Here is a 25,748-nt window from a genome sequence, read left to right as displayed (position 1 = left end):
GCAAATTTTTGATCACTTTTTATTTCGGTAAAGTGACCAAAAAACAGAAATTCTGGCACTGTTTTTTACAGTTTTTTTTATGCCGTTCACCGCGTCGAATATGGAACATAATATTTTTATAGTTTGGCCTGTTTCGGTCGCGGAGATACCAAATATGTATGGTTTATTTATTTATTTTCAATAATAAAGGACTTCATAATTGAAAAAGAACGATTGTGTTTTATTTTATTTTCAAGCTTTTATTATATTTTTGACAACTTTTTTTCTCACTTTTGCTTTTTACACTTTTTTTAGTCCCACAAGGGGACTTGAAGGTCCAACTGTCAGATTTTTATTTTAATACATTGCACTACCTATGTAGTGCAATGTATTGAATCTATCAGTCATTCACTGACAGCAAGCCGATTTGGCTTCGCCTCCGGGCGGCTTCAATAATGGCGGACAGGAGCCCATTGTTAGGCTGGGTTCACACGTGGTGGAATTTCACTAGAATTCCGCTGCGGACACTCCGCAGCGTTAATCCGCAGCGGAGCCGTTTCTGCATTGACTTCCACTTCTATTTAGAAGTGTTCGTTTAGACGATGCGTAAAATTCCGCTGCGGAGCATAGGCTGCGGAGCGGAATTTGGTGTCCGCAGCATGCTCTGTCTGTTGCGGAGCAGTGGCGGACTCATGGCGGAATTTCTCCATTGACTTCAATGGAGATTCTAATTTCCGCAATGAAGTTCGCAGCTGTCATGCACATGTTATGTGTGCTGCGGATGCGTCTTGCTTTTTTAACTTGACATTTCTTCATTCTGGCTGGACCTATGTATTTCTAGGTCTACAGCCAGACTGAGGAAGTCAATGGGGCTCCCGTAATGACGGGAGCGTTGCTAGGAGACGTCTGTAAATAGTCACTGTCCAGGGTTCTGAAAGAGTTAAGCGATCGGCAGTAACTGTTTCTGCACCCGGGACAGTGACTACCGATCACAATATACATCAACCTGTAAAAAAATAGAAGTTCATACTTACCGAGAACTCCCTGCTTCTGTCTCCAGTCCGGCTTCATAGGATGACGTTTCAGTCTAAGTGACGGCTGCAGCCAATCACAGGCTAATAACAGGCTGCAGCGGTCACATGGACTGGCGCGTCATCCAGGGAGGTCGGGCTGGATGCCGAAAGAGGGACGCGTCACCAAGACAACGGCCGGTAAGTATGAAATTCTTTTACTTTCACTAGGGAAAGTGCTGTCCCTTCTCTCTATCCTGCACTGATAGGGAGAAGGGAAGCACTTTTCCCGCAGTCCGCAGCAGCTAGTCCGCATCAATTTTCTGCACATTTTGTGCAGATCCGCAGCAGAATCTGCAACGCAGATTCTGTGCGGCATTGATGCGGACAGTTGCGGAGGAAATCCGCCACGTGTGGTCATGCCCTTAGGTCTCCTGTTGCCATAGTAGCAGTTATCAGCCCTGCGGTTGCAGCACAGAGCTGCCGATCTGCAAACAACCACAAAGATGTAGCGATCGCTTCATCTAATGGGTTAATGGCAAGGATCGGAGATAGCTCTGGTTCCTGCCATTACAGGTGGATGTTAGCTGTAACATACAGCTGACATCCCCCGCTGATGACGCCGGCTCAGCTTCTGAGCTGGCGCCTTCTTGCCGACAGCTATGGAATCCTTTTGGGGGCTGGAAGTTTTCCGTACTAGGAAGATGTTGCCGTCAAATACACGGATGGCACACGGAAGGCTTCCGTGTGCCGTCCGTTTTTGAGGGATCCGTTGCCATAGCAACGGCTGGGTGGGCCAAAGTTCACAGACATGTGAAGTTTACATCAGTTTTTTAAACGGAAAAACGGAAGCCAAACGGAAGCACAACGTCCGTGTAAAACGGAAACACGGAACGGAAACGGAGTGCACACGGAAACAAAAACGGACACACGGATCCGTCAAAAATGGCCGATAAAACGGTGATGGAAGTGTGCATGAGGCCTAAGGGTATGTTCACACGCAGTGTTTTCAGACATAATTCGGGCGTTTTACGCCTGGAATTACGCCTGTAAAAATGCCCCTAATACGCCTACAAACATCTGCCCATTGCTTGCAATGGGTTTTGCGGTGTTCTGTTCCCACGAGGTGTAATTTTATGCGTTGCTGTCAAAATACGGCGCGTAAAAATACATGTCACTTCTTGGGACATTTTTGGAGCCGTTTTTCATTGACTCCATTGAAAACAGCTCCGTATTTTCAGACGTTTTTTCCTAATCGTGTGAACATACCCTTACTGTCTTAAAGATCCCACTCTATACGCTTGTGACCTGTGACTCACAACTCTAAGGCTGGGTTCACACGACCTATTTTCAGGCATAATGGAGGCGTTTTACGCCTCGAATTATGCCTGAAAACACGGCTCCAATACGTCGGCAAACATCTGCCTATTCATTTCAATGGGTTTGCCGATGTACTGTTCCGACGACCTGTAATTTTACGCGTCGCTGTCAAAAGAACAGCCTCGTCAAAGAAGTGCAGGACACTACTTGGGACGTAATTTGAGCTGTTTTTCATTGACTTGTTTGACAGGTAATTCAGACGTTGCAGATATCACAGCGGACTTTCTGCAGATTTCAGTCTTTGCAATGCAAATTCTGAAATCTGCAGTGAAATTCCGCTGCTTCTCCGCAACATAATGAGCATGCTGCAGAGGGAAAATTTTGCACCGCAGCCTGATTTCCGCACAGTTATTTTCCGCAACGTCTGGACTAAGTTTCCTAATGTATAGAAACAAATGTAAAAAACGGCTGCTGCAGAATTCCACTGCGGACTGTCAATTCAATTCAACAGCAATTCCGCCACGTCTGTATGTGCCCTTGCATGCAAAGTTACAGTAAGTGTGACATGTTTGATTGAACACTTGCTTCACGCATATTTGTCACAGCAAATTACACCTTTGGCACACTTATGTAATGCATAATAAAAATAATGAAAAATAGCAAAATAAGTGAAATGCGCCATCTTACAATGCCAGCTGGACTGCAACATGCAACATATTAGAGCAGAGGTGCACAGCCTACGGCACAGGGGCTACAGGCGTCCCACAATGCCATTCTGTGCGGTCCCAACCATGAGGTTGCAGACATTTTGTGTGTGTTCTGTTGGGTCAGAAAGACACATCTGTCAAAAGAAATGTGCGTCAATAGATGGCAGCTCTGTTCCTTCTTCCCTGGACTGATCAAAGACATCACAGCAGAACTTGGAAGATATATGTGAGGGTCCCTGATTAGCTTCATACATGTATCTTCCATGTTAGAGAAAGGAGGAGTGGTGAGGAGCAGCACGTTACACTAGAGCAGAGGCAGGAAAGTACTAATGATACCCTGTGTGACTGGCACTGTTATGCATGGAAATGTTATGGGGTTCTGTGTGGCTGACACTGTTATGGGGGAGCTGTATTACTTTCATTTTTCTAGGTTTGTCACTTCAGAGAGCAGGACACAAGGTTGTTGATATACCATAAATATCTCAGATCGGAAAACCACTCGAAAGTGCCCCTTGGTGAGATACAATCTGACAATGTGGCCCTCAGACCAAATAATGCACCCCAATAGAATGCACAGCTGCACCATTTCTTGCCATTTTCACAATTAGAAAATGATTGGGTAAGTTAGAACAAGTGAAGGACATACCGTATACATGATAAAGTAGCGACAACATAAAATTGTCTGTCCCAATATTTATACATACATTACACAAGAAACAAGACTGTTTCCACCCAAAATGCAGGTTGCCTTCTCCTAGTTAACCCTTGGTTTACCTGTGTAAGTTTTTCAGGCCTCAGGCATACAATTGTATTACGGATCTGTGTGGTAGAATTGTTTTGGCCAAGAACTATTGTCCGTAATGTACCTCTGCATGACATTTACAGAGAGGCACATGGAGTTTTTCTTCCTATGGGTATAGTTATACAGTACTGAGTGAAGTTTAATTTATTGATGGTAGCAATAACTCTCTTATTCATTGCAACTACTGAGCCTCAGCAACAGCCTGTGCAATATTTATTAAAGTATGGAGACAGTAAAGGGATTGTCCGAGATAAAATGACTATGTGTTAATGCTTGTAATTTATTAATATAAATACATTTGTAATATACTTACATTTTCCAAAGTGGCCCCGTTTCCAGATCCTGCCGTGGGGTACTTGACGGGTGACGTCACTCTTTGGCTGCAGTGTTGATCTTTAATTCTTTTCCGGGTATATGACACATCACTTGTGTATGGGCTGTTCTGTTGTACCCCCCATAACGTGCGTGCGCGGTCCCTGCTGTTATCTCTAGAACAGCAAGGACAGCGAGAACAGCATGGACCGCGCATGCGCGTTACTAGCTGTACAGCATAACAGCCCATACACGGCACGTCACAAGTGACTTGTCTTGTACCCAGAAATGAGGATCAACACAGCCACCAGATAGTGACGTCATCCGTCAAGTACACCACGGCAGGATCTGGAAATGTGGCCACTTTGAATAATGTAAGTATATTACAAATGTATTTACATTAATAAATTACAAGCATTAACACAAAGTCATTTTATCTCAGACAACCCCTTTAAAGAGCATTTATACCTTAAACTAAAAAAACTGACCAGTAAAAGTTCTTGATGTGTCCTCTTATATTAAGTTGTGGCATCAATATATCCGCCGATACAGCTCCCAATTAGGCTGTTACCCAGCTTTCCTTTAATCCTAAATGGCAATCTTAGTTATTCAATAATATGGGCAACATAACACGACATAACCATGCAGACTTAGGGCTCATGAGCTTGTATGGCAGTTCACAGAGACTGTAAGGAGCTAAAGAAGCCATACAGTCTCCACGCGAGTGTGCATGAGCCCTTAGGCCCTGTTCACACAGAGTTTTTTGCAGGCAGAAAAAATCTGCCTCAGAATTTTGAGGCAGACTTTGACATGCCTGAGCTTGTTTGCCGCATTTTTTAATGCGTTTTTCACCCCCCATTGAAGTTAACGCAAGGACCGTCGGCAAATAACGCTCAGAAATAAGCGCCACAGGTTTTTTCTGCCTCCCATTGGTTTCAATGGGATGTCAGAGAAGGAACCGTGGGAAGAAAGCAAATACCGCTTTTTTTTCCCAGCGAGCAGCTAAAAGCTGCCCGGAAAAAAGCGCCTTTGCCTCGGTTTGAAATCAATGAGGGGTGATTTCTGCAGTTTTTTGGCGCTGCTTACGACGCGGTTTCTGCATCAAAATCAGTGCCATAAAACTCAGCGTGGACAGGGCCTTACTGTTCAGAGCTGATTTGCCATTCTGGAAAACTGATAACTACTTAGCAGCTTTAATGGACGATTTTAATGTCACTTTTGAAAAACTTTCAGCCTAAGGCCTCATGCAAACGACCGTGCTCGTAATTACGACTCGTAATTACGAGCACGGCCGGGCACGGCGGGCCACGGGCAGCCGGCCGTTTTTCCGAGCCATTATAAAGTATAGGAGCACGGCCCGTAAAATAAAAAAATAGAACATGTTCTATCTTTTTAACGGCACGGGCACCTTCCCGTGAGAAAACGGGAAGGTACCCGTGGCCAACAGAAGTCTATGGGCCCGTTATTTCGGGTCGTAATTACGACCCGTAATAACGGGTGTTTTTACGGTCGTGTGCATGAGGCCTAAGAAGCAGTTATAAATCAGCAGGTATTTTTTTAATTTAGGAGATATGCACTTTGTGTATGTCCTGATGATTTTATGGTATGAGAACATAAAATCTGTTTTACAAATGTATTAATATTAGTATTAATTTTATTCATATTGATAAATAATTAAAAATACTGCACTCTTCTTTATTGGCCCTCGTAATAAAGTCTCTTCTGCCTTGCCCCCAGCTGTTCAATGTGCAGAAATAAGAAATATTTCCTTTCCTCATCTACCACAAATCTTATACTTCCCTTCTGCAAGAGGAAGAGAAATTTAATATCACAAAAGGCATATTCCGAGCCGGTTGTATTATACATTGGGCCTGAGTATCTGAGCAAATGTAAATAGCATTTTATTTAAAACATCTGTCCGCAGTGGGATAGATGAATGCGCGTGTCTGCCGTCCAGCTGTTGACTTTTAATGTTTTGAATAATAATAAAAGAAAAACCCCACTGAAATCCTCAAATCCCCAAGACAAGAATGCAGCATTCAGGATCCAACCAGCGGGTGTTCAAGACAAAACAGCCTTGGATTTTATCTTTTCCAGTACCGCCACTCTCCTTTTCTAAGTCAGTATCAGCAATACTCTGTATAGAGTTTCAGATGAGGCAGATAGACATCCGTCAGTTCAGAGTCCAAGTATGGGATGGTGTCATCAAAGCTGGCTTCTTCTACGACAGACAATACGTTATCCGGGATGCTTCATATTGTTTAATATGTGATATTACTTCATCTCTATACAACGGGGATGTAAGACACAATGCAATTCTCTTATGATCCATCCTGGCTAGTTTGTAAGGAAATGCAGATACCAATCAATAAAACTCTGCCCTATGATATGATGTGCAAATCTTATCTTTCTACCTCATACAATAGCTCTTAAAACCAGCACCTTATCAGCACCTGCGTCACAACTACTGGCCACCAAGTGGCACTGTTGGGGGCATTGTGCTGAAGGTTGTTTGCAGAGTCCATGTGAAATTATTTTCTTTTTGGTTGTATTTTGTGTTTGTTTGCAAACTATGACCTATCTGTTCTCTTCACTTCACAGGTAAATAAACCTCTTAGTTCCTTACAAGCCCAGAGAGATGCAGTAACCAAGATGTCACTGCAACTGAGCAGTACAGTGTATGCTGAGAACACTCATCATTCTGATCCACCTCCTTTGAAAAGTAGCATGAGATGTGACAGGTGAGGACATCTCTTCCACAGCAACCCCATAAAATAATCCCTTATAACACTTTGTAACAGGCCTATTAGGTGTCTATTTTATCTATACAGTTTATCTTTGATAATGTAATACATCCTGAATCACTTTCATAATCTGCTGTGATTATTGGGGCTATATAAATAAATACCTAGATCATGGACTATACAACACTTATTGCTATCTCACTTGATACATGGAAGTCGCCCATTTGACATTTAACCCCTACCCGCACCAGGACGTAACTGTACGTCGTTGCGGGAAGTTACTTCCCGCACGAGGACGTACAGTTACTGAGTTAATCCCGGTGCACACTGTCGGCGACAGTGTGCACCGGGAACCAGGAGGTCAGCTGTCGCCGACAGCTGACACTCCCCTCTTGCCGGCCAGCGGTCCTTTGCCGCTGATTTCGGCGCATTAACCCCTTAAATTCGGCGATCGGGTGCAATCGCCGAATTTTAGGGGTTTCTAACATATCGGCAGACCCCCGTCCGAAATCGCGGGGTCTGCCGATAGTTAGTATGGCAAACGGAAGCCAAACAATGGCTTCCGGGTCTGCCATGGACAGAAGCCCATCAGGACCAACCTTCGGCTGGTCCTGATAGGCTTCCTGTCAGAGTGACAGAAAGTCACTGTGCCGTTCCCGATGCACACTGTCGGCGACAGTGTGCATCGGGAACTTGGAGATCAGCTGTCCCCGACAGCTGACACTCTCCAGTGTTGCCGATCAGCGGCTCATCGCCGCTGATTTCGGCAATTAACCCGTTACATGCGGGGCTCGATTGCGATCTCCGCATGTAGCGGGTTTGTAGCGCATCAGCAGCCCCCATGCAATCGTGGGGGCTTCTGATGCTTGTGATGGCACCCGGGGGCCAGACAACGGCCCCCAGGTCTGCCATGTATGTCAGCCTATGAGGATCAGCCTCTGCTGATCCTCGTAGACCAACTGTCAGAGTGACTGTGACGTCACACTGACAGTTGGAATACATTACACTACCTAGGTAGTGTAATGTATTCTAGCAGCGATCAGAGCTGCAGGTCAAAAAAAGAAAGTGTAAAAAGTAAAAGAAAAGTTCATAAACAAAAATATAAAGTGTAAAAAGTAAAAAAAAGTTAATAAAAATGTTTTATAAAAGTGTAAAAATAAAAAGGTTTTGTTTTCCTATAATAAGTCATTTATTATAGGGAAAAAATGAAAACGTTAAAAAAAGTACACATATTTGGTATCGCCGCGTTCGTAACGACCCAATCTATGAAACTATAATGTTAATTTTTCCGCACGGTGAACGCCGCAAACAAAATAAACGGAAAACTGTCAGCATCACTATTTTTTGGTCACCACCCCTCCCAAGATATAGAATAAAAAGTGATCAAAAAGTCGCATTTACCCCAAAATGGTACCAATAAAAACTACAACCCGTCCCGCAAAAAACAAGACCTCCCACAGCTTTTTTGATGAAAAAATAAAAAAGTTACGGCTCAGAATAGCGTGTCCCAGAAAATAAATTATTTTATAGAAACTTAATTTTATTGTGCAAACGCTGCAAAACTTAAAAAAAACTATACACATATGGTATCGGCGTAATCGTACCGACCGGCAGAATAAATTAAAACGTAATTTATTGCGCACGGTGAACGCTGTAATAAATAAAGAATTTAAAGCGCCAAAAATCGCTGTTTTTTGGTCACCTTAGCTCTAAAAAAGATCCTGAGGGGCCAAAATGCTCACTATACCACTAGAAAAATTCCTTGAGGGGTGTAGATTCCAAAATGGGGTCACTTTTGGCGGGTTTCCACTGTTTTGGTCCCTCCGGGGCGTTGCAAACCCGACACGGCACTGAAAACCAATCCAGCAAAATCTGCGCTCCAAAATCCAAAAGGCGCTCCCTCCCTTCTGAGCCCTGCTGTGGGTCCAAACATCAGTTTACGACCACATATGGGGTATTGCCGTAATCGGGAGAAATTGCTTTACAAATTTTGGGGTGCTTTTTCTCCTTTATTCCTTGTAAAAATGAAAAAATTCTATGTTTCCACAGAAAAATAGGTGATTTTCATCTTCACAGACTAATTCCACTAAATTCTGCAAAAAAACTGTGGGGTCAAAATTCTAACTATACCCCTAGAAAAATGCATTGAGGGGTGTAGTTTCCAAAATGGGGTCACTTTGGGGGGGTTTCGGCTGTTTAGGTACCACAAGACCTCCTCAAACCTGACATGGTGCCTAAAATATATTCCTAAAAAAAGGAGGCCCCGAAATCCACTAGCTGCTCCTTTGCTTCTGAGGCCTGTGTTTCAGTCCATTAGGACACTAGGGCCACATGTTGGATATTTCTAAAATCTGCAGAATCTGGGCAATAAATATTGAGTTGCGTTTCTCTGGTAAAACCTTCTGTGTTACAGATTTTTTTTTATTACAAATGAATTTCGGCAAAAAAAATGAAATTTGTAAATTTCAGCTCTACTTTGCCTTAATTCCTGTGAAACGCCTAAAGGGTTAAAATATTTTCTGAATGTGGTTTTGAATACCTTGAGGGGTACAGTTTTCAAAATGGGGTGATTTATGGGGACTTTCTAATATATAAGGCCCTCAAAGCCACTTCAGAACTGAACTGGTCCCTGAAAAAATAGCCTTTTGAAATTTTATTGAAAATATGAGAAATTGCTGCTAAAGTTCTAAGCCTCGTAACGTCCTAGAAAAATAAAAGTACGTGAAAAAAAATGATGCAAACATAAATTAGACATATGGGGGATGTTAACTAGTAACTATTTTGTGTGGTATTACTATCTGTTTTACAAGCAAATACATTTAAATTTAGAAAAATGCTAATTTTTGCAAATTTTTGCTAAAATTTGACGTTTTTCACAAATAAATATTGAATTTATCGACCAAATTTTTTCACTAACATAAAGTACAATATGTCACGAGAAAACAATCTCAGAATCGCTTGGATAGGTAAAAGCATTCCGGAGTTATTACCACATAAAGTGACACATGTCAGATTTGAAAAAATAGGCTGTGTCCACAAGGCCAAAACAGGCTGCGTCCTAAAGGGGTTAAATGACCCTTCTGTTTTCACAATATGAAGGCTACTCTTTCCCTTTAAAAATGGCCAAGTAAAACAAAATCAACACCCAAAATACGGGAGCCATATATTTTGTGCTAAGAACAGGATCAGATCCGATCCGCAGGTGAACCTTATTCTGGCAGGACCTGATTGGGTTCTCACACGAGGCAGTCTGAACAGTCTGAAAATGGCATTAACTGTATTTCTATACTGTTTTTTAATGTTTACATGATAATTTCGAAGTTCATTTGTATGTATATAAATAGACAATCAGACTCAGCTCCTTTTTTCACAGGCCCTTTAGTAAATTAAAGCTGCACCTTAAATAGTGGACATGGGTAACTGCTTCACTTTTGCTTTTTACATGTTTTTAAAAAAAAAAAAAAAACACTCCCAGTGTGCTTAAGTTTCCACTTGTTCATCTGATTTTTTTTGTAAATCTCTTTGTATCGAAGATTATCCAGGTCTTTAATTTTGATGGTCTATCCTTAGGATATGGAAATGGAGTGTTATTAGTCCTAACCTTAAAGATACAGGGAGTGGGGAGAGGTGTAGGATTTGTAAGACAATGCCGCCATTCAAAACGCAGCCTAGAGGTGTCTGGCAAAGTAGCAATTCCCACTGATTTTGATTGGAGGATCTTTATAAGTCTTCTACGTTTCTAGTTGGTGATTTCCTCCAGTCTGGATATGAAATCCATTTTAGTGGACCAAGCCTGCAAAGAGGGTGGCTCTTTTTGACTCCAATGGAGGGGCATTGAATCTTTGGCTACAGTGATCATATAAGTAATGTGGTCCCCTTGTCTGGAACCAGGTGGCGGTTAAGGTTGAGCATTTTTTTGAAGACTGTCTGTATCATGTTAGATATGTCTTTCCAGGATCACTTACATTTCTGACAACAGATGCGTGTGAAGGTACCTGGGGATATCTCACAATGCCAGTATTTGTCTGATTGAATCATATTAAGTTCGAATAGGTGTAAGGACTTATTCAGACGAACGTATAATAGGTCCGTGCAACGCGCGTGATTTTCACGCGCCTCGCACGGCCTATGTTAGTCTATGGGGCCGTGCAGACTGTCCGTGAGTTTCATGCAGCGTGTGTCTGCTGCGTAAAATTCACGACACGTGCTTTTCTGTTTACAAACATACAGAGTGTCATAATGATGGCGGCTGCATGAAAAGCACGCAGCCACGCATCATATGCTGCTGACACACGCAGCTGTTAAGTACCTTTTGCGCGCGCAAAACGCACACGCTCGTGTAAATCCGGCTTAAGAGTGTTAGTTTTCTAAGAATATTCCTGTACTTGTAGATATATAGAAAACCCATGGGAGTGTTTAAAGAGGAACGCAACCTCTTCTCTAGAGAGAGCTATATTGGGTTTCTTTTCCCAGGCCAACAAGTCGATTTCAGTTGAGGGTTAAACGAGGTGATGAACTGGCAAAAAATCCCTATGTGCACTTGAATTTTAAACCAGATGACAGCATTAGAATATGCTGTACTTTTCTTGGGAAACATGGTTTGAAAATGGCAAGTAGTATTTTCAGAGTTTTTGATCTCTGTACCTTCCTGCTTGGTCATCTACTTTGTGAAGACATTCCTCTAGACCATTACGTTATGCCATGTTGAGAGACTGAATTGATAATCTAGTAACATTTATTGCTAACGCAAAGCTGTTTATGGTATTTGTCGCTTGTGGGACCCATGTTGATGTTGGTAAACATATTCTATGCTTGTAGGTTACACAGGGACCCACAGGGACTCCTAAATCTGGAGGCAGTCGGTGTCCTTTACATTTATAATGTCCACTATTACAGAGTGGATTATATGCTTTTCTGTTTATTAATAGCACACTATTCATTCAATAATACATCTGGTTCTGTTGAAAAAAATAGCATCATTGGCATTAATCCTTTTATAAACTGGTTACCCTATAAATGTCTTGGAGTGAAAATATTCATCTTTTTTCTGCAGTGTTCAGGACTTGGAGGGAGAGTGCCAGGAATTCTGGGACTGGCTGCTTGACATGGAGGCTACCGTGCAGAACAGTCTTGGATTATTGGTGTCTGAAGAACAACATCTACAGATGTGCAAGGTTGTTAACTAATGTCTTAGCAATGTAGTGTATGAGGGGTGCTGAATGTCAGTGATCTGGAAACGACATAATATCATTGTATTCTATAACGAAGCATGAGCTTATACCTGACATACCATGATAAAGATAATCCTAGACCAACTATACACCCCCACTTCAAGGGATTCCGTTGTCTTACAAGATAACTAGCGCTAACATTGCCCACAATGAGTAATTCTATTTGTATATATTGTTATAGTTGTACTGTAAACCGCATTTGAGCTCATCGTATCTGAACTAGAGTCTGAATGAATCAGATAATGCAAACCAACTAGAATAATGACCTTTTGTCGTGCACAAAGTTTGACTTGGAAAGGCCCATGCCCTGGTTGTTTAATACAGGCTTACTGTAATGGCACACCACTGGAATCTGAAAAGAGCCATAACTCACAAGTAGTTATATTTCAGTAAGGATGTCTCAGAATCTATAAATCTCCAGTAGTTCACTGTAATGCACAACAAACATTACTGCTGTGCCACACTGCTGGCACATGAATGTAGGCATATTTTAGAAACCGTTATAGCTCTGAAACAGTAACAGCTGTGTAGGGAAATCTCAGAAGTAGTAATATCTCAGTAGGGTTGCTGTAGCTCCGAAGCAGTAATATCTCAGTAGGGATATCTAACAAGCACTCATATCTGAGGCTCTTTGGCTGACAGGCTGTGAAGCAGGATAAGTTTGGAGCACAAGAATAACATTGTATGAAATTTGTATAAAAGTAAATTAGTGACTTGAGTAAACATTTACCCTAATGAATCTTATCAATAAATATTTTTTTCACATGCCTATTTATACCTTGATATAACAAATCCATGTATTCATGAGAGAGCACTGACATTTTTCCAGATATTGATATTTTAGATTTCAAACACATAGAAGTTTTTGAGTAGTGATCTAATAAATAATAATATGTAGGTCATGTATGTTCAGACAAATGGTGTGATATTTGGGCCATTGCCTCTGATAATGATAATGATGATCCTCTTAAAATCAATTTAATCTTAGCATTTTTAACTGCATGCCGATGATGACTCCTCTCTGTATTTCTTTAATGTTGTGTCGTCTTCTAACTACCATAACAAGCTGCAATGACGCAAGGAGTCTGTTGGAAGGGGTTGTATACCTTTAAAAAAAAGCCCACATAAAAATCAACACACATTTTACTGTTATGTCCATAAGACATGTTAATGAGATAGATGCACTGACCCACCATAAGCAATAAACTTAATACCAGCCTTGAGCTTTAGACCATGGGATCAGTTACTTGGGAATGAATCAGAATACAGAGTATAATACAAAGTTGCAGTACTTCAGAGTGTACAGCAATATTGAAAAATAGTGTCACAAGCAATAATCTTAGTATGGATAGTTCATAAGCACTCTTGTAAATAATGTTCACGATGGGGTGAAGGAAGACCAGGACCTAGCATTAGTTTACCCTGTCATTTTCTTATTTGTTCAATTCTAAAGTTCTGCATCAAATTAGGAGAATCTCCCACATATAAGACTGAAGTCTGTTTTTGGGAGGCCATTCATTACTATGACGACTTGTTTACATACAGGACACATCACAACTAGGTCTCCCTAATGATACAGTTTTTCTTACATTATATAACCCCTTAAGCTTCGTTCACACCTGTGTCAGTGCTCCTTTCCGTCGGAACGGAGCCCTGACTGACACAAATGGAAACCAAAGGTTTCCGTTTCCATCACCATTGATTTCAATGGCGACAGATCCGGTGCCAATGGTTTCAGTTTGTCGACTACTAGTCGACTACGGTATTCATCCCGTCAAAAAACCGGAACCCTTGCATAACTGAGACAAACAGAAACTATTGGCACCGGATCCATCACCATTGAAATCAATGGTGATGGAAACGGAATCCTTTGGTCAGGGCTCCGTTCCGACGGAAAGCTCAGACGGAACGTCTGAACGGAGCCCTGACGCAGATGTGAACGTAGCCTTAATGACCAGCCCTGAAAAGGTCTTAATGACCAGGTACATTTTTTTAATTTTTGCCTCTCTTCCTTTAACCCCTTCCCTCCTCAGCCATTTTTCGGATTTTCACTTTTGTTTTTTCCTCCCCCACCTTCCAAAAGTTATAATTTTTTTTATTTTTCCGTCTATATATCCATATGGGGGCTTGTTTTTTGTGGGACAAGTTGTAGTTTTTCCTGGCACCATTTATTGTACCGCATAATGTACTGGGAAGCTGAAAATAAATTATTTGTGGGGTGAAATGGTCAAAAAGCAGCGATTATGCCATTTTTTGGGGGGGGGGGGTTTTGTTTTTACTGCATCCATCAGGTGGTAAAAACTACATATTCACTTTATTCTACAGGTTGATATGATTACGGCCAAACCAAATTCATATGTTTTGTTTTATGTTTTACACTTTCTAAAAAAATATAACTATTTGCTAAATTAAAAAAATCTTGTGTCGCCATGTTCTGAGAGCCATAAGTTTTTAATTTTTTCATCAATTTAGCGATGTGAGGGCTTAAAGTTTGCGGGGTGAGCTGTAGTTTTCACTGATACCATTTTGGGTTATATGCAACTTTTTGATCACTTTTTATTTCATTTTTTTTGGAGTGCTAAGTTGACCAAAAAACAGCAATTTGCGTGTTTTTTTTTTTTTTTTTTATGGCATTCACCAAGCGGGTTAAACAACACTATATTGTGATAGTTCAGACTTTTACGGACGCGGCGATACCAGTTATGTTGTGTAGTTATGTTAAATGTAATTTTTTTTAACATTGATTTAGGGAAAAAGTTTGAAAAGGGGGGTTTATGAACTTTTAATATTTTGTGGGGAAAATAAAAAAAACTTTATTTAACTGTCTTTTTACTTTTTTTTATTAGTCCCCCTAGGAGACCTGAAGCAGCGATCGTTGGATCACTTGCATGATGTATTGCAGTTTATCGTGCTTCTGACAGTTTCCTTTGAAGCCCTGACTGAGGCAGAGCTTCAAAGGAGTACGAGGATGGCAGATCTGTGGGCTTTTGTTAGGCCCCCAGGCTGTCATAACAACCGTTGTTATCAGCCGATCGTGCCGCGGGGGGCACAATGGCTTGTTTGAGGGGGCAACCCCCTGATTCTAAGGGTATGTGTACACGTAAACTGCATTTACGTCTGAAATTACGGAGCTGTTTTCAGGAGAAAACAGCTCCGTAATTTCAGACGTAATTGCTCGTCCTCGCATTTTGCGAGGCATCATTGACGGCCATAATTTAGAACTGTTCTTCATTGAATTCAATGAAAAACGGCTCAAATTACGTCCAAAGAAGTGTCCTGCACTTCTTTGACGAGGCAGTCATTTTACGCGTCGTCGTTTGACAGCTGTCAAACGACGACGCGTAAATTACAGGTCGTTGGCACAGTACGTCGGCAAACCCATTCAAATGAATGGGCAGATGTTTGCCGACGTATTGGAGCCGTATTTTCAGGCGTAAATCGAGGCATAATACGCCTCGTTTACGCCTGAAAATAGTTAGTGTGAACCCAGCCTAACACTTTAAATGCCGTGGTCGCGATTGACCACGGTAATTTAAGGTGTTAAACGGGCGGAATTAAAGTGAACTTTGATTCCGCACGTTGCAGTGAGGTGTCGGCTGCATAACACAGTCATCACTCGCTGAGTATGCTTTCCCTTAACCCTTATCACGTATAGTTATGTGATATTGCGTTAAGGGGTTAAGCAGCCATAACATTTTTTTGTTTTTCCATTGACGTGGCTATACGAGGCCTTGTTTTATGAGGGAGAATTTTTTTGTGTGCTTTGTTTGGGGGTAACAAAAAATGTACTGTGTAAGTTGTATAAATTTACTTTTGCGGCGTGAATATAGGAAAAAGCGATTTTCAGAATAGTTTTTTTGTTTATTTTTTCATGTTTCACGCTAATTAACTGGTAAAATTGATTCTTCAGGTTATTACAGTCATGTAGATAACAAATATGTGTATGTTTTTTATTTTCATGTAATGTATGGGCAATAAAACATCTGGGTTTAAGTTTTTTTAAACCTTTGCTGTATTCAGCAGGCTGCTCCACGTTCAGGAGCTGTAAGCTACATCTCCTGCTTAGAGGATGAGCGCTCAGAAGCCTCTTCTACAGAGACGGCAAGAGACGTCGCTGTTGACTGGGGACCTGCACCACCCGCCATCAAAAGACAGCAGGTGGTTGCTAAGGGGTTAAAGATGGCTGCAGTTATTGTCAATTGAAAGCAATGGCTATGGGTCACTTACAAATAATGAGTATCACTAGATTGGTTCATAATGAACCAAATCCCTTCTTATTGTGGCTTTTTCATATGCAATGCAGAATGGTTATATAAGATAGTATCAGATATCCTCCATAAGGTAACATCCAGGGGCGTAGCTATAGGGGGTGCAAAGGTAGCAGTCACACTTGTGTTATGGTCCCTGAGGATGCTCAAAGGACCCTCCGCCACATAAGAAGACACCCGTAAATTTTTTCCCTTCCCTTTTCTCATCCCTTGGTTGAACTTGATAGACATGTGTCTTTTTTCAACCGTACTAACTATGTAACTATGTAACTATGTATTATAAAAGACGCATAGTTGATGGGTGCTCCGTTAAAGATTTTGGATTGGGGTCCAGAAGCTTCAAGTTACATCTTCTGACAAACAAAAACATCAATAGATATCTCAGCAGTAAATATGATTGCTATTTATATCGAGCTTCTAGACGAGTCTTTGTACAAAACCACCTTACTTTCTATTGCATCTCTTTTGTTGATTGTAGCATTACCATGACGATTGTAGGCTGCTTACAATACTGTCATATAAGGTCCAGGATTCCATCTCATAGTTCTAGTAGTGAAGGGTGCTTCTGACACCCTCACATAATAAAGTGGAGACTTCATCCTTATGTGGAGCTACAAATATATCAAAAAGCAAATCAGTATCTCTAACAATTCTGTCCAATATGACCCCACAGAAAAAAGGTAGTGCAAAACCAGGACAAAGACTGTGCAAGGTGGATACCTGTACTCAACGACTAGATCTCTGTGCAACGGGGAATGCCTAGTATATAATATAGCCTTAGATAAAGGCTGCTCTATGCACTGGGAAAGAGTATACTGTTTAGATAAGGGTCTATGATTCCCATCTTGTATCCAGGCTGCAGCACATACGGTATATCTACTCCCTGTATTACAGTTACATCTCCGGAGCCAGTAGGCACAGATTATCTGATGCCCTACGGTCCTCTTTCACGGCCCGTCTTGGGCCGTGTAAATGAGCGCCGATCAACGAGACAGCTCGTTGATCGCCGCACGTTAGCTGCTTTCACATGGAGCTATGTATGGGGAAGAGTGGTCGTTACTCCGATTGAGTACTGCCAACAACGATAATATTTTTCATTTTTAAAACTATACGATCAGCAGATGAACGAGCAATAGGGCAATTATCGGCAACGAGCGTTCTATGAATGATAATTGGCCAATCCAAAAGGACCTTTAGGGCCAATCAAGTAGGTCACACCTATTCATGCTTGGCTTTAAAATGTTTGTCTGCTCCTCCAAACTACAGCAGAACATCAGGGAACATCTAGCACTCTCTACACCCTTCTATTGTCCCCGTCTGAGTGTCCTTCTCTCACTCACGTTGCAATGTATATGCCTAATTAACATATAAATACCCATCATTTACTGTTCACTCTATTCATATGTGAACTATTTTTAGGTGGACAAATATAACTTTCCTCGCTCAAAGTTATAATAAAAAAACAGGGGGAATCAAGTGTGGGCCGAGAACCTTGTGTTTTCAATTTCTGTCTTAGACAGGGTATACCTCATGTAGTAAATAGGTTTATAATGGCATAACTAAAATGTGCTCCATGAAAACCCATTTTTAATTAAATAAAGATATAACAGACCTGCTTGGTGCAGAAAGGGTTAAAAGTTTTTTTGACCAAGAGCAAGCAAGAAATAAAAAAAATCAGCAGTGACAAAGAATAGGATGGAAACATAAGGAAGAGAAAGTGGGGGGCGTCTTCCATCCGAAATACCAACCTTACATAAATCAAGCTAATTTAGGCAATTTTTATGGATGTAAATCTATAAACCGTCATGTCAGAATCACTGAGAACATATGGTGTATTTCACCGACCAGATTGCTACTCATAAAACTTAAAATTGATAACCAGCAACAAAAAATACAGCAAAAAAACCCTAACGCTTTAAATTCCATCAAATCCCCAGGTTACATTCTCATCCTTCCTACTCGTTTATTCTATTGTTTATACCGGGTTGTTATGTTTTATTGAAAAGCTAAAGGGAAATTTTTCATACTTATCAGTCATTATTAGGGTAACAGTGTCCATACAACCCAATAAAGCTGGGTACAAACATACAAATTCTGTCCATGATGCAACCATGTTCAGCCATTATCATAGCATGTTTTTAAATGAGCATAAATTCAGTGCCGAATTTAGATTTTAGCACTCAGAGAATGTTTGGCTACTTAGACCCCCGCACATTAAGTAGGTATGGCCTTAATGTTAATTCCTATCTAAGAATGTTTTGGCATATCTCTAGGATATGCCATAACATTCTGATTGGGGAGGTCTGACCTCAGGCGACCACCGATGATCCAAAAAACAAAGTAACAAAGGTAAAATACACGGGGCTGTCTTTAATTTGCCTACACAGCGGGTGGTCGTGAATGTTGCCGTTTAGGAAAAATCTGTGAAGGAGCCATACCTTCCATGAATTTAAGCCCCATCCGTGGACTCCAACAGTTTGACCCCCATGATGAGGAAGTGATGACATATCCTCTTTTTGCCTGCTCTTAAAAGTTATGATCCTCTAGACACTATATATAGTTATGATCCTTTTATTCTGTCTGCAGGCGAATTTAACATTTCCTGCATTGCTTCCACTCTCTACTGTTTTCTCTATATGCAGTTGTCCCTACTATTCTCTAAATGGTGCATATTTATTGAAGAATACAACATAGCTGCTGATCTATGCTAGGTTGTACCTTCTATAATTATCTGAAACTGTTCTGAAAAGTGGTGAAAAACGTATGTAAACTGAGTGTGTCCCCAAAGCCTTGCCACCCCCTCCCCTACAACACTGACATTTTGGATACTGTTCTTATTTTTATGCTATAGCATATACAAAACAATGATACTAAGCACACAGCGAAGACACCACAGGAGTGTCTTAGGGACATCTGTGTGAATGTCTTTGAGTGGCCCAGCCAGAGCCCTGACTTGAACCCTATCGAGCATCCCTGTAGAGACCTGAAAATGACTGTCCACCAACGGTCCCCATACAACCTGACAGAACTTAAAGGGGTTTTCCAGGGAGACACAATTTTATGGCGGGCAGTGCACGAGTACTGAGTTATATGAAGGAATACGAAGAAATGGGGCGGGCATTGAAGCATAATCAAAGAATGAACAGGGCGGGCATTGAGGAGACTGTGGACCAATAGGATGCCTCAAACCTTGGTATACATCAGAAGTCCCGGGTTTGAGGCATTCTATTGGTCCATAGCCTCCTCAATGGCCACGCCGTTCATTCTTTGCCTATGCTTCAATGACAGACCTGTGTCGATACTCAGTAAGGTATCGACACAGGTCTGTCTGCATGATAACGCTTGTGCACGAGCGCATGTTGAAGCAAAGACACACTAGAATGAAAAGCAGAACTTCCGGCCAGCGAGTGGTAGCGGGAATAGGAACAAATGCGTTCCGATTTCTGACAGAATACATATTGAGAAGTTTATTTAATTTTGACATAGAATATTAGTACAAAAATGTTGTATCCCTGAAAAACCTCCTTATCGCCTCGTGCACACTTCCGACACCGTTTTCACGCCCGTTTTTGACGTATCCGTGTGCCCGTTTTAGCGGCCGTGTGCACTCTCGTGTGCACTCCATGTTTCCGTTTCCGAGCGCCGAGCATGGTACTGTCCAGGGTGCTGAAAGAGTTAATGGGCTGCACTGATCGGCGGTAACTCTTTCAGCACCCTGGACAGTACCATGCTCGGCGCTCGGAAAATACAATTTTAATGTAATAAAGAAAAAAATAAGTTCATACTTACTTTCCTCCTGTCCGGCCTCCAGCGATGACGTTTCATCCATGTCACCGCTGCAGCCAATCACAGGCTGTAGTGGCAGTCACGCACGTGACCGCCTCTGCAGCCAATCACAGGCTGCCGCGTCAGAAAGGAAGGTCAGACTGGAGGAAGAAGAGGGACTCGTCACCAAGACAACGACCGGTTACATATGAACTGCTTTTTATTTTATTTTTAATCAGCAGTCTCTTTTCAGTGATTGATAGATAGTGATTGATAGAGACAAGTGGCTGCCGATTAGTGTAATATTTCTGTAATTTATTTCTGACCGCCCGGCCGTTGCTAGGCAACGGCTCCATCACACACGGACGGCACATGGATGCCTTCCGTGTGCCTTCAGTTTTTTTGACGGCCCCATTGACTTGCATGGGCCTCACGGTCACGGAATCTCGGACCAAAGTAGAACATGCTCTACTTTGGATCGAAACGGAGCAACGGGACCGTCAAAAAAACTGAAGTGTGCATTGCCCCATTGAAATGAATGGGTCAGGGTGCTAGCCGTCAGAAAAACGGATAGCACCCTGTAGGAAAAAACTGAAGTGGGCATGAGGCCTAAGAGAATCTGCAGAGAAGAATGGCAGAAAACCCACAAATCCTGGTGTGCAAACCTTGTGGCATCCGACCCAAGAAGACTGGATGCTGTTATCGGTGCCAAAGGTGCTTCAACTAAGTACTGAGTAAAGGGTCTGAATACTTAAGTCAATGCAATATTTTAGTTTTTCCTTTTCAATAAATTAGCAAAGACTACTAACATTCTGTTTTTACTTTGTCATTATGGGGTATTGAGTGCAGAATGATGGGGAAAAACATGAATATTTTTTATTCTAGCCAAGGCCTCAACATAAAAAAAATCTGAAAAAAGTGAAAGGGTCCGAAGACTTTCCGAATGCACTGTGTATATGTTGTATATATATATATATATATATATATATATATATATATATATATATATATATACACACTACCATTCAAAAGTTTAGGGTCACTTAGGAATTTCCTTATTTTTGAAAGAAAAGCACAGTTTTTTTCAATAGAGATAACATAAAATTAATAAAAAATACACTCTATACATTGTTAATGTGCTAAATGACTATTCTAGCTGCAAACGTCTGATTTGTAATTCAATATCTACATAGGTGTATAGAGGCCCATTTCCAGCAACCATCACTCCAGTGTTCTAATGATACATTGTGTTTTGCTAACTGTGTTAGAAGGCTAATGGATAATTAGAAAACACTTGAAAACCCTTGTGCAATTATGTTAGCACCGCTGTAAGCAGTTTTGCTGTTTAGAGGAGCTATAAAACTGACCTTCCTTTGAGCTAGTTGAGAATCTGGAGCATTACATTTGTGGGTTCGATTAAACTCTCAAAATGGCTAGAAAAAGAGAGCTTTCATGTGAAACTCGACAGTCTATTCTTGTTCTTAGAAATGAAGGCTATTCCATGCGAGAAATTACCAAGAAACTGAAGATTTCCTACAACAGTGTGTACTACTCCCTTCAGAGGACAGCACAAACAAGCTCTAACCAGAGTAGAAAGAGAAGTGGGAGGCCCCGCTGCACAACTGAGCAACAAGACAAGTACATTAGAGTCTCTAGTTTGAGAAATAGACGCCTCACAGGTCCTCAACTGGCAGCTTCATTAAATAGTACCCGCAAAACGCGAGTGTCAATGTCTACAGTGAAGAGGCGACTCCGGGATGCTGGCCTTCAGGGCAAAGTGGCAAAGAAAAAGCCATATCTGAGACTGGCTAATAAAAGGAAAAGATTAATATAGGCAAAAGCACACAGACATTGGACAGAGGAAGATTGGAAAAAAGTGTTATGGACAGACAAATCGAAGTTTGAGGTGTTTGGATCACACAGAAGAACATTTGTGAGATGCTGAACAACTGAAAAGATGCTGGAAGAGTGCCTGACGCCATCTGTCAAGCATGGTGGAGGTAATGTAATGGTCTGGGGTTGCTTTGGTGCTGGTAAAGTGGGAGATTTGTACAAGGTAAAAGGGATTTTGAATAATGAAGGCTATCACTCCATTTTGCAACGCCATGCCATACCCTGTGGACAGCGCTTGATTGGAGCCAATTTCATCCTACAACAGGACAATGACCCAAAGCACACCTCCAAATTAAGCAAGAACTATTTAGGGAAGAAGCCGGCAGCTGGTATTCTATCTGTAATGGAGTGGCCAGCGCAGTCACCAGATCTCAACCCCATAGAGCTGTTGTGGGAGCAGCTTGACCGTATGGTACGCAAGAAGTGCCCATCAAGCCAATCCAACTTGTCGGAGGGGCTTCTGGAAGCATGGGGTGAATTTTCACCCGATTACCTCAGCAAATTAACAGCTAGAATGCCAAAGGTCTGCAATGCTGTAATTGCTGCAAATGGAGCATTCTTTGACGAAAGCAAAGTTTGAAGGAGAAAATTATTATTTCAAATAAAAATCATTATTTCTAAACTTGTCAATGTCTTGACTATATTTTCTAGTCATTTTGCATCTCATTTGATAAATATAAGTGTGAGTTTTCATGGAAAACACAAAATTGTCTGTGTGACCCCAAACTTTTGAACGATATATATATATATATATATATATATATATATATATACAGTACATACATTGGGGAAAATATTTTGCACCTTCTACAGCTTCCCTCTTGCACTCCCTAAGTGTCCTCCTCTGATTCCCACAGCACTATGAGCACCGAACTTTCCCTCTAGCTGGCGATTTTCCCCTATCGTTACCTATAGACATGCCTACTGTGCCTGTAGGTAAATCCAGTGCTGCAGAAAGTTATCAGGTGCATTAGAATGATTAAGGAATGCTCAAAAACATCAAATTAGTAGTAAACTTTTTCCATACGTGATAAAAAAAGTTTTCTTTTTTTTTTGTCATGCCCAGCTTAAAACTTGAGCTATAAGATAATATTCAGTGTAGCATAGAGTAGTAAGAACTGCTGCCTTAAAGAGGCTCTGTCACCACATTATAAGTGCCGTATCTCCTACATAAGGAGATCGGCGCTATAATGCAGGTGACAGCAGTGCTTTTTATTTAATAAAACGATCTATTTTCACCACTTTATTAGCAATTTTAGATTTATGCTAATGAGTTGCTTAATGCACAAGTGGGCGTATTTTTACTTTAGACCAAGTGGGCGTTGTACAGAGGAATGTATGACGCTGACCAATCAGTGACCAATCAGCGTCATGCACACCTCTCCATTCATTTAGGCAGCGCATAGGGATCCTTTTAGATCGCTATGTGCTGTCTTATACTAATACATTAACAATACTGAAGTGTTTAGACATTGAATAGACATTCCACGGGATGTCTATTCACAATCTCTGCACTTCGTTACTGTTTTTGTGGTAGTTAAAGCAGAGACCTAAGACCTGAATCCATCAGGTCGGCGGCACTGGCAGGTTCAGTGACAGCGGGTCCTGCGTATCGCTGACACGCATGATCCACCTGTAGTCGATCACATCTAAGAGACACGCTGTCACTGTACCTGTCAGTCTCGCTGACCTGATGGATACAGGATTCAGCGCAACATACGGCTTCTTTGTATACAGACTACAAAGCAGCAGTGTCTCAAAAAATATTTGAAAATATTTTCTTTAAATAAACTAAAATTGCAGTACCAGACAGACAATGGACAGGGAGGCGCTATTTCTGGGAAAAATGTATGTAGCATTCATGAATGAGCTGCAGTGTATTAGCTTATGTTGTGGCCATATTTATGGCCATGATGCATTTTGGTGAATGTTTCTTTTGTCCATGTTTCTAGAACCTTTATATTGTGAATCATTTTGTAACCTAATTTTACACCAATTGTTTGCACTACTATAGATACAGCATTTAGCAGAAATAGCCCACTCATTATAAATACCAAAATGATTACTTCCTGAAAAGATAATTTGTAAGAAATGTATTCGCAGGCCCCAAACATTCAGGTCATAAGGACAGAAAGTACAGTATTTATCCCAGAATGTCCTGGAATGTGCACTTCTGGCAGAGCAGCTATTCCTCAGGATGAGCTGTGTATGGGTGAGAGTATCCGCACGCTGTGCTGATTAGCATGGCTCTCAGACAGACTGCACTGGCCTTCTGCCCGCAGGAAGTCTCTCCCCACTGTCACCTCTTTATGTTTGGCACAGAAAAACCTTATCCGTATACAGGGTCAGATGGTCACAAACCCAAATCCCTTGTGAGGTTAACACCTGAAAGTAGTTCTTTTTGAGCTTGTAGAACATTAACCTCTTACTGTCTGCCTGTGCATTTAAAGTCTTAGCTCATGTAATGTTATATTTGTAACAAGTTTCATTATGTTGAATGCCTATTTACATTATGCGGTGCCATCAGTGATACACAATGTGTCAGGCCCAGTTAACACTTTTTTGGCGCTGATTTTGATGTGGAAACCGTCCGAAATTGCATCCAATTAATTTCAATGTGAGACGGAGGTGCTTTTAGCCGCTTGTGTATAAAAAAAAGTGACATGTCCTTTCTTGCCACAGTTCCGCTTCTGACCTCCCATTGAAATCAATGGGAGGAAAGTGTTTGTAGATGCATTTTTTGCCCGCGGTCCTCAATGGCCGCAGGCGTTAATATGCTTTGAAAGCAGTGGCAAAAAATCGCCGGCATGTCAAAATCAAATTTTTTTTCTGCCTGCAAAATACTCCGTGTGAACTAGATCTAAGAGTAGTAATATACATATATACAAACAATATGTCACATAGGATAGGACAGCATTGAGGTAATAGGACAGTATTGCGGTAATGTAAACAGCAGCATGGTTTAGTAACTTTACTGTAGTTTTCACAGTCCTGGATAGAATAATCTTTCACTGAGGAATCTATACAAGAGTAAAGCAGAACACGTGTCCATGGATGATGTGAATCTAGCACAAGCACATAACACTATCATATAAACTTAATTATTCATAAGTCTATGCTCCTGAATGAGAGAGCTTTATGAAAAGTAATATCAATTCAATACTGTTCAGCCAGCCATCAATGAATGTTCACGTTTCTGGGTGGGAGTGTAATCTTGACTAATATCATCATGTTTTTCGTTATTGCAGTACAGTATTTCTCTGTTAAAATAAAATAGAATTGTTAGGTCCATATCCATGACCAATCGATCAATGCATTGATGGTGATGGTGATGATGATGAAACTGTAAAGATATGACTTCCTAGTTAAACTGTTATGATTGTTACATGTGAAATAATTATAGAGAAATTGTGAAGTGCCAGTAAATATTGTCATTGTAGGCAAAAGATGATGTAATCAGTTCAGGGCAATGCCAATTAATGATGACACAGTGGCTGAAGTGGCCCCCTATCTGCTATGTGAATGAGAGGTTTAGAGGCAGACTCTAAGCATTTCCCAGTGTGTGGCTGCTGTGAATGGGACACAAGTGCACAAAGGGGACTCTGTGTACAGCAAAAAAAGACCCTCCCCAGCATCACCACGACAACCAGAACACACACAGAACTTCCTTCAAAAACTGGTTCCATCCATCAGGGGCTCCGGAAGGAGCAGAGACAA

General features: G+C 41.3%; 1 protein-coding gene across 2 annotated transcripts in view; it reads left to right on the top strand.

Moving 5' to 3' along the window:
- AKAP6 (A-kinase anchoring protein 6) overlaps positions 1–25,748 on the top strand; it is a 439,319-nt gene that overhangs the window by 303,627 nt on the left and 109,944 nt on the right. For both annotated transcript variants that reach the window (XR_012851289.1, XM_075843564.1), the window contains exons 8-9: positions 6,732–6,871; positions 11,928–12,048. Coding sequence is in view for 1 of the 2 variants with exons in the window: in XM_075843564.1 (XP_075699679.1) it covers positions 6,732–6,871; positions 11,928–12,048 (261 nt within the window). In the remaining variant the exon portion in view is untranslated. The remainder of the gene's footprint in view (positions 1–6,731; positions 6,872–11,927; positions 12,049–25,748) is intronic.

This window comes from Rhinoderma darwinii, chromosome 12, assembly GCF_050947455.1.
Source record: "Rhinoderma darwinii isolate aRhiDar2 chromosome 12, aRhiDar2.hap1, whole genome shotgun sequence".
Classification (NCBI taxonomy): domain Eukaryota; kingdom Metazoa; phylum Chordata; class Amphibia; order Anura; family Rhinodermatidae; genus Rhinoderma; species Rhinoderma darwinii.
Note: the sequence above shows the minus strand (reverse complement) of the source record. Positions and strands in the feature narration are given on the sequence as shown.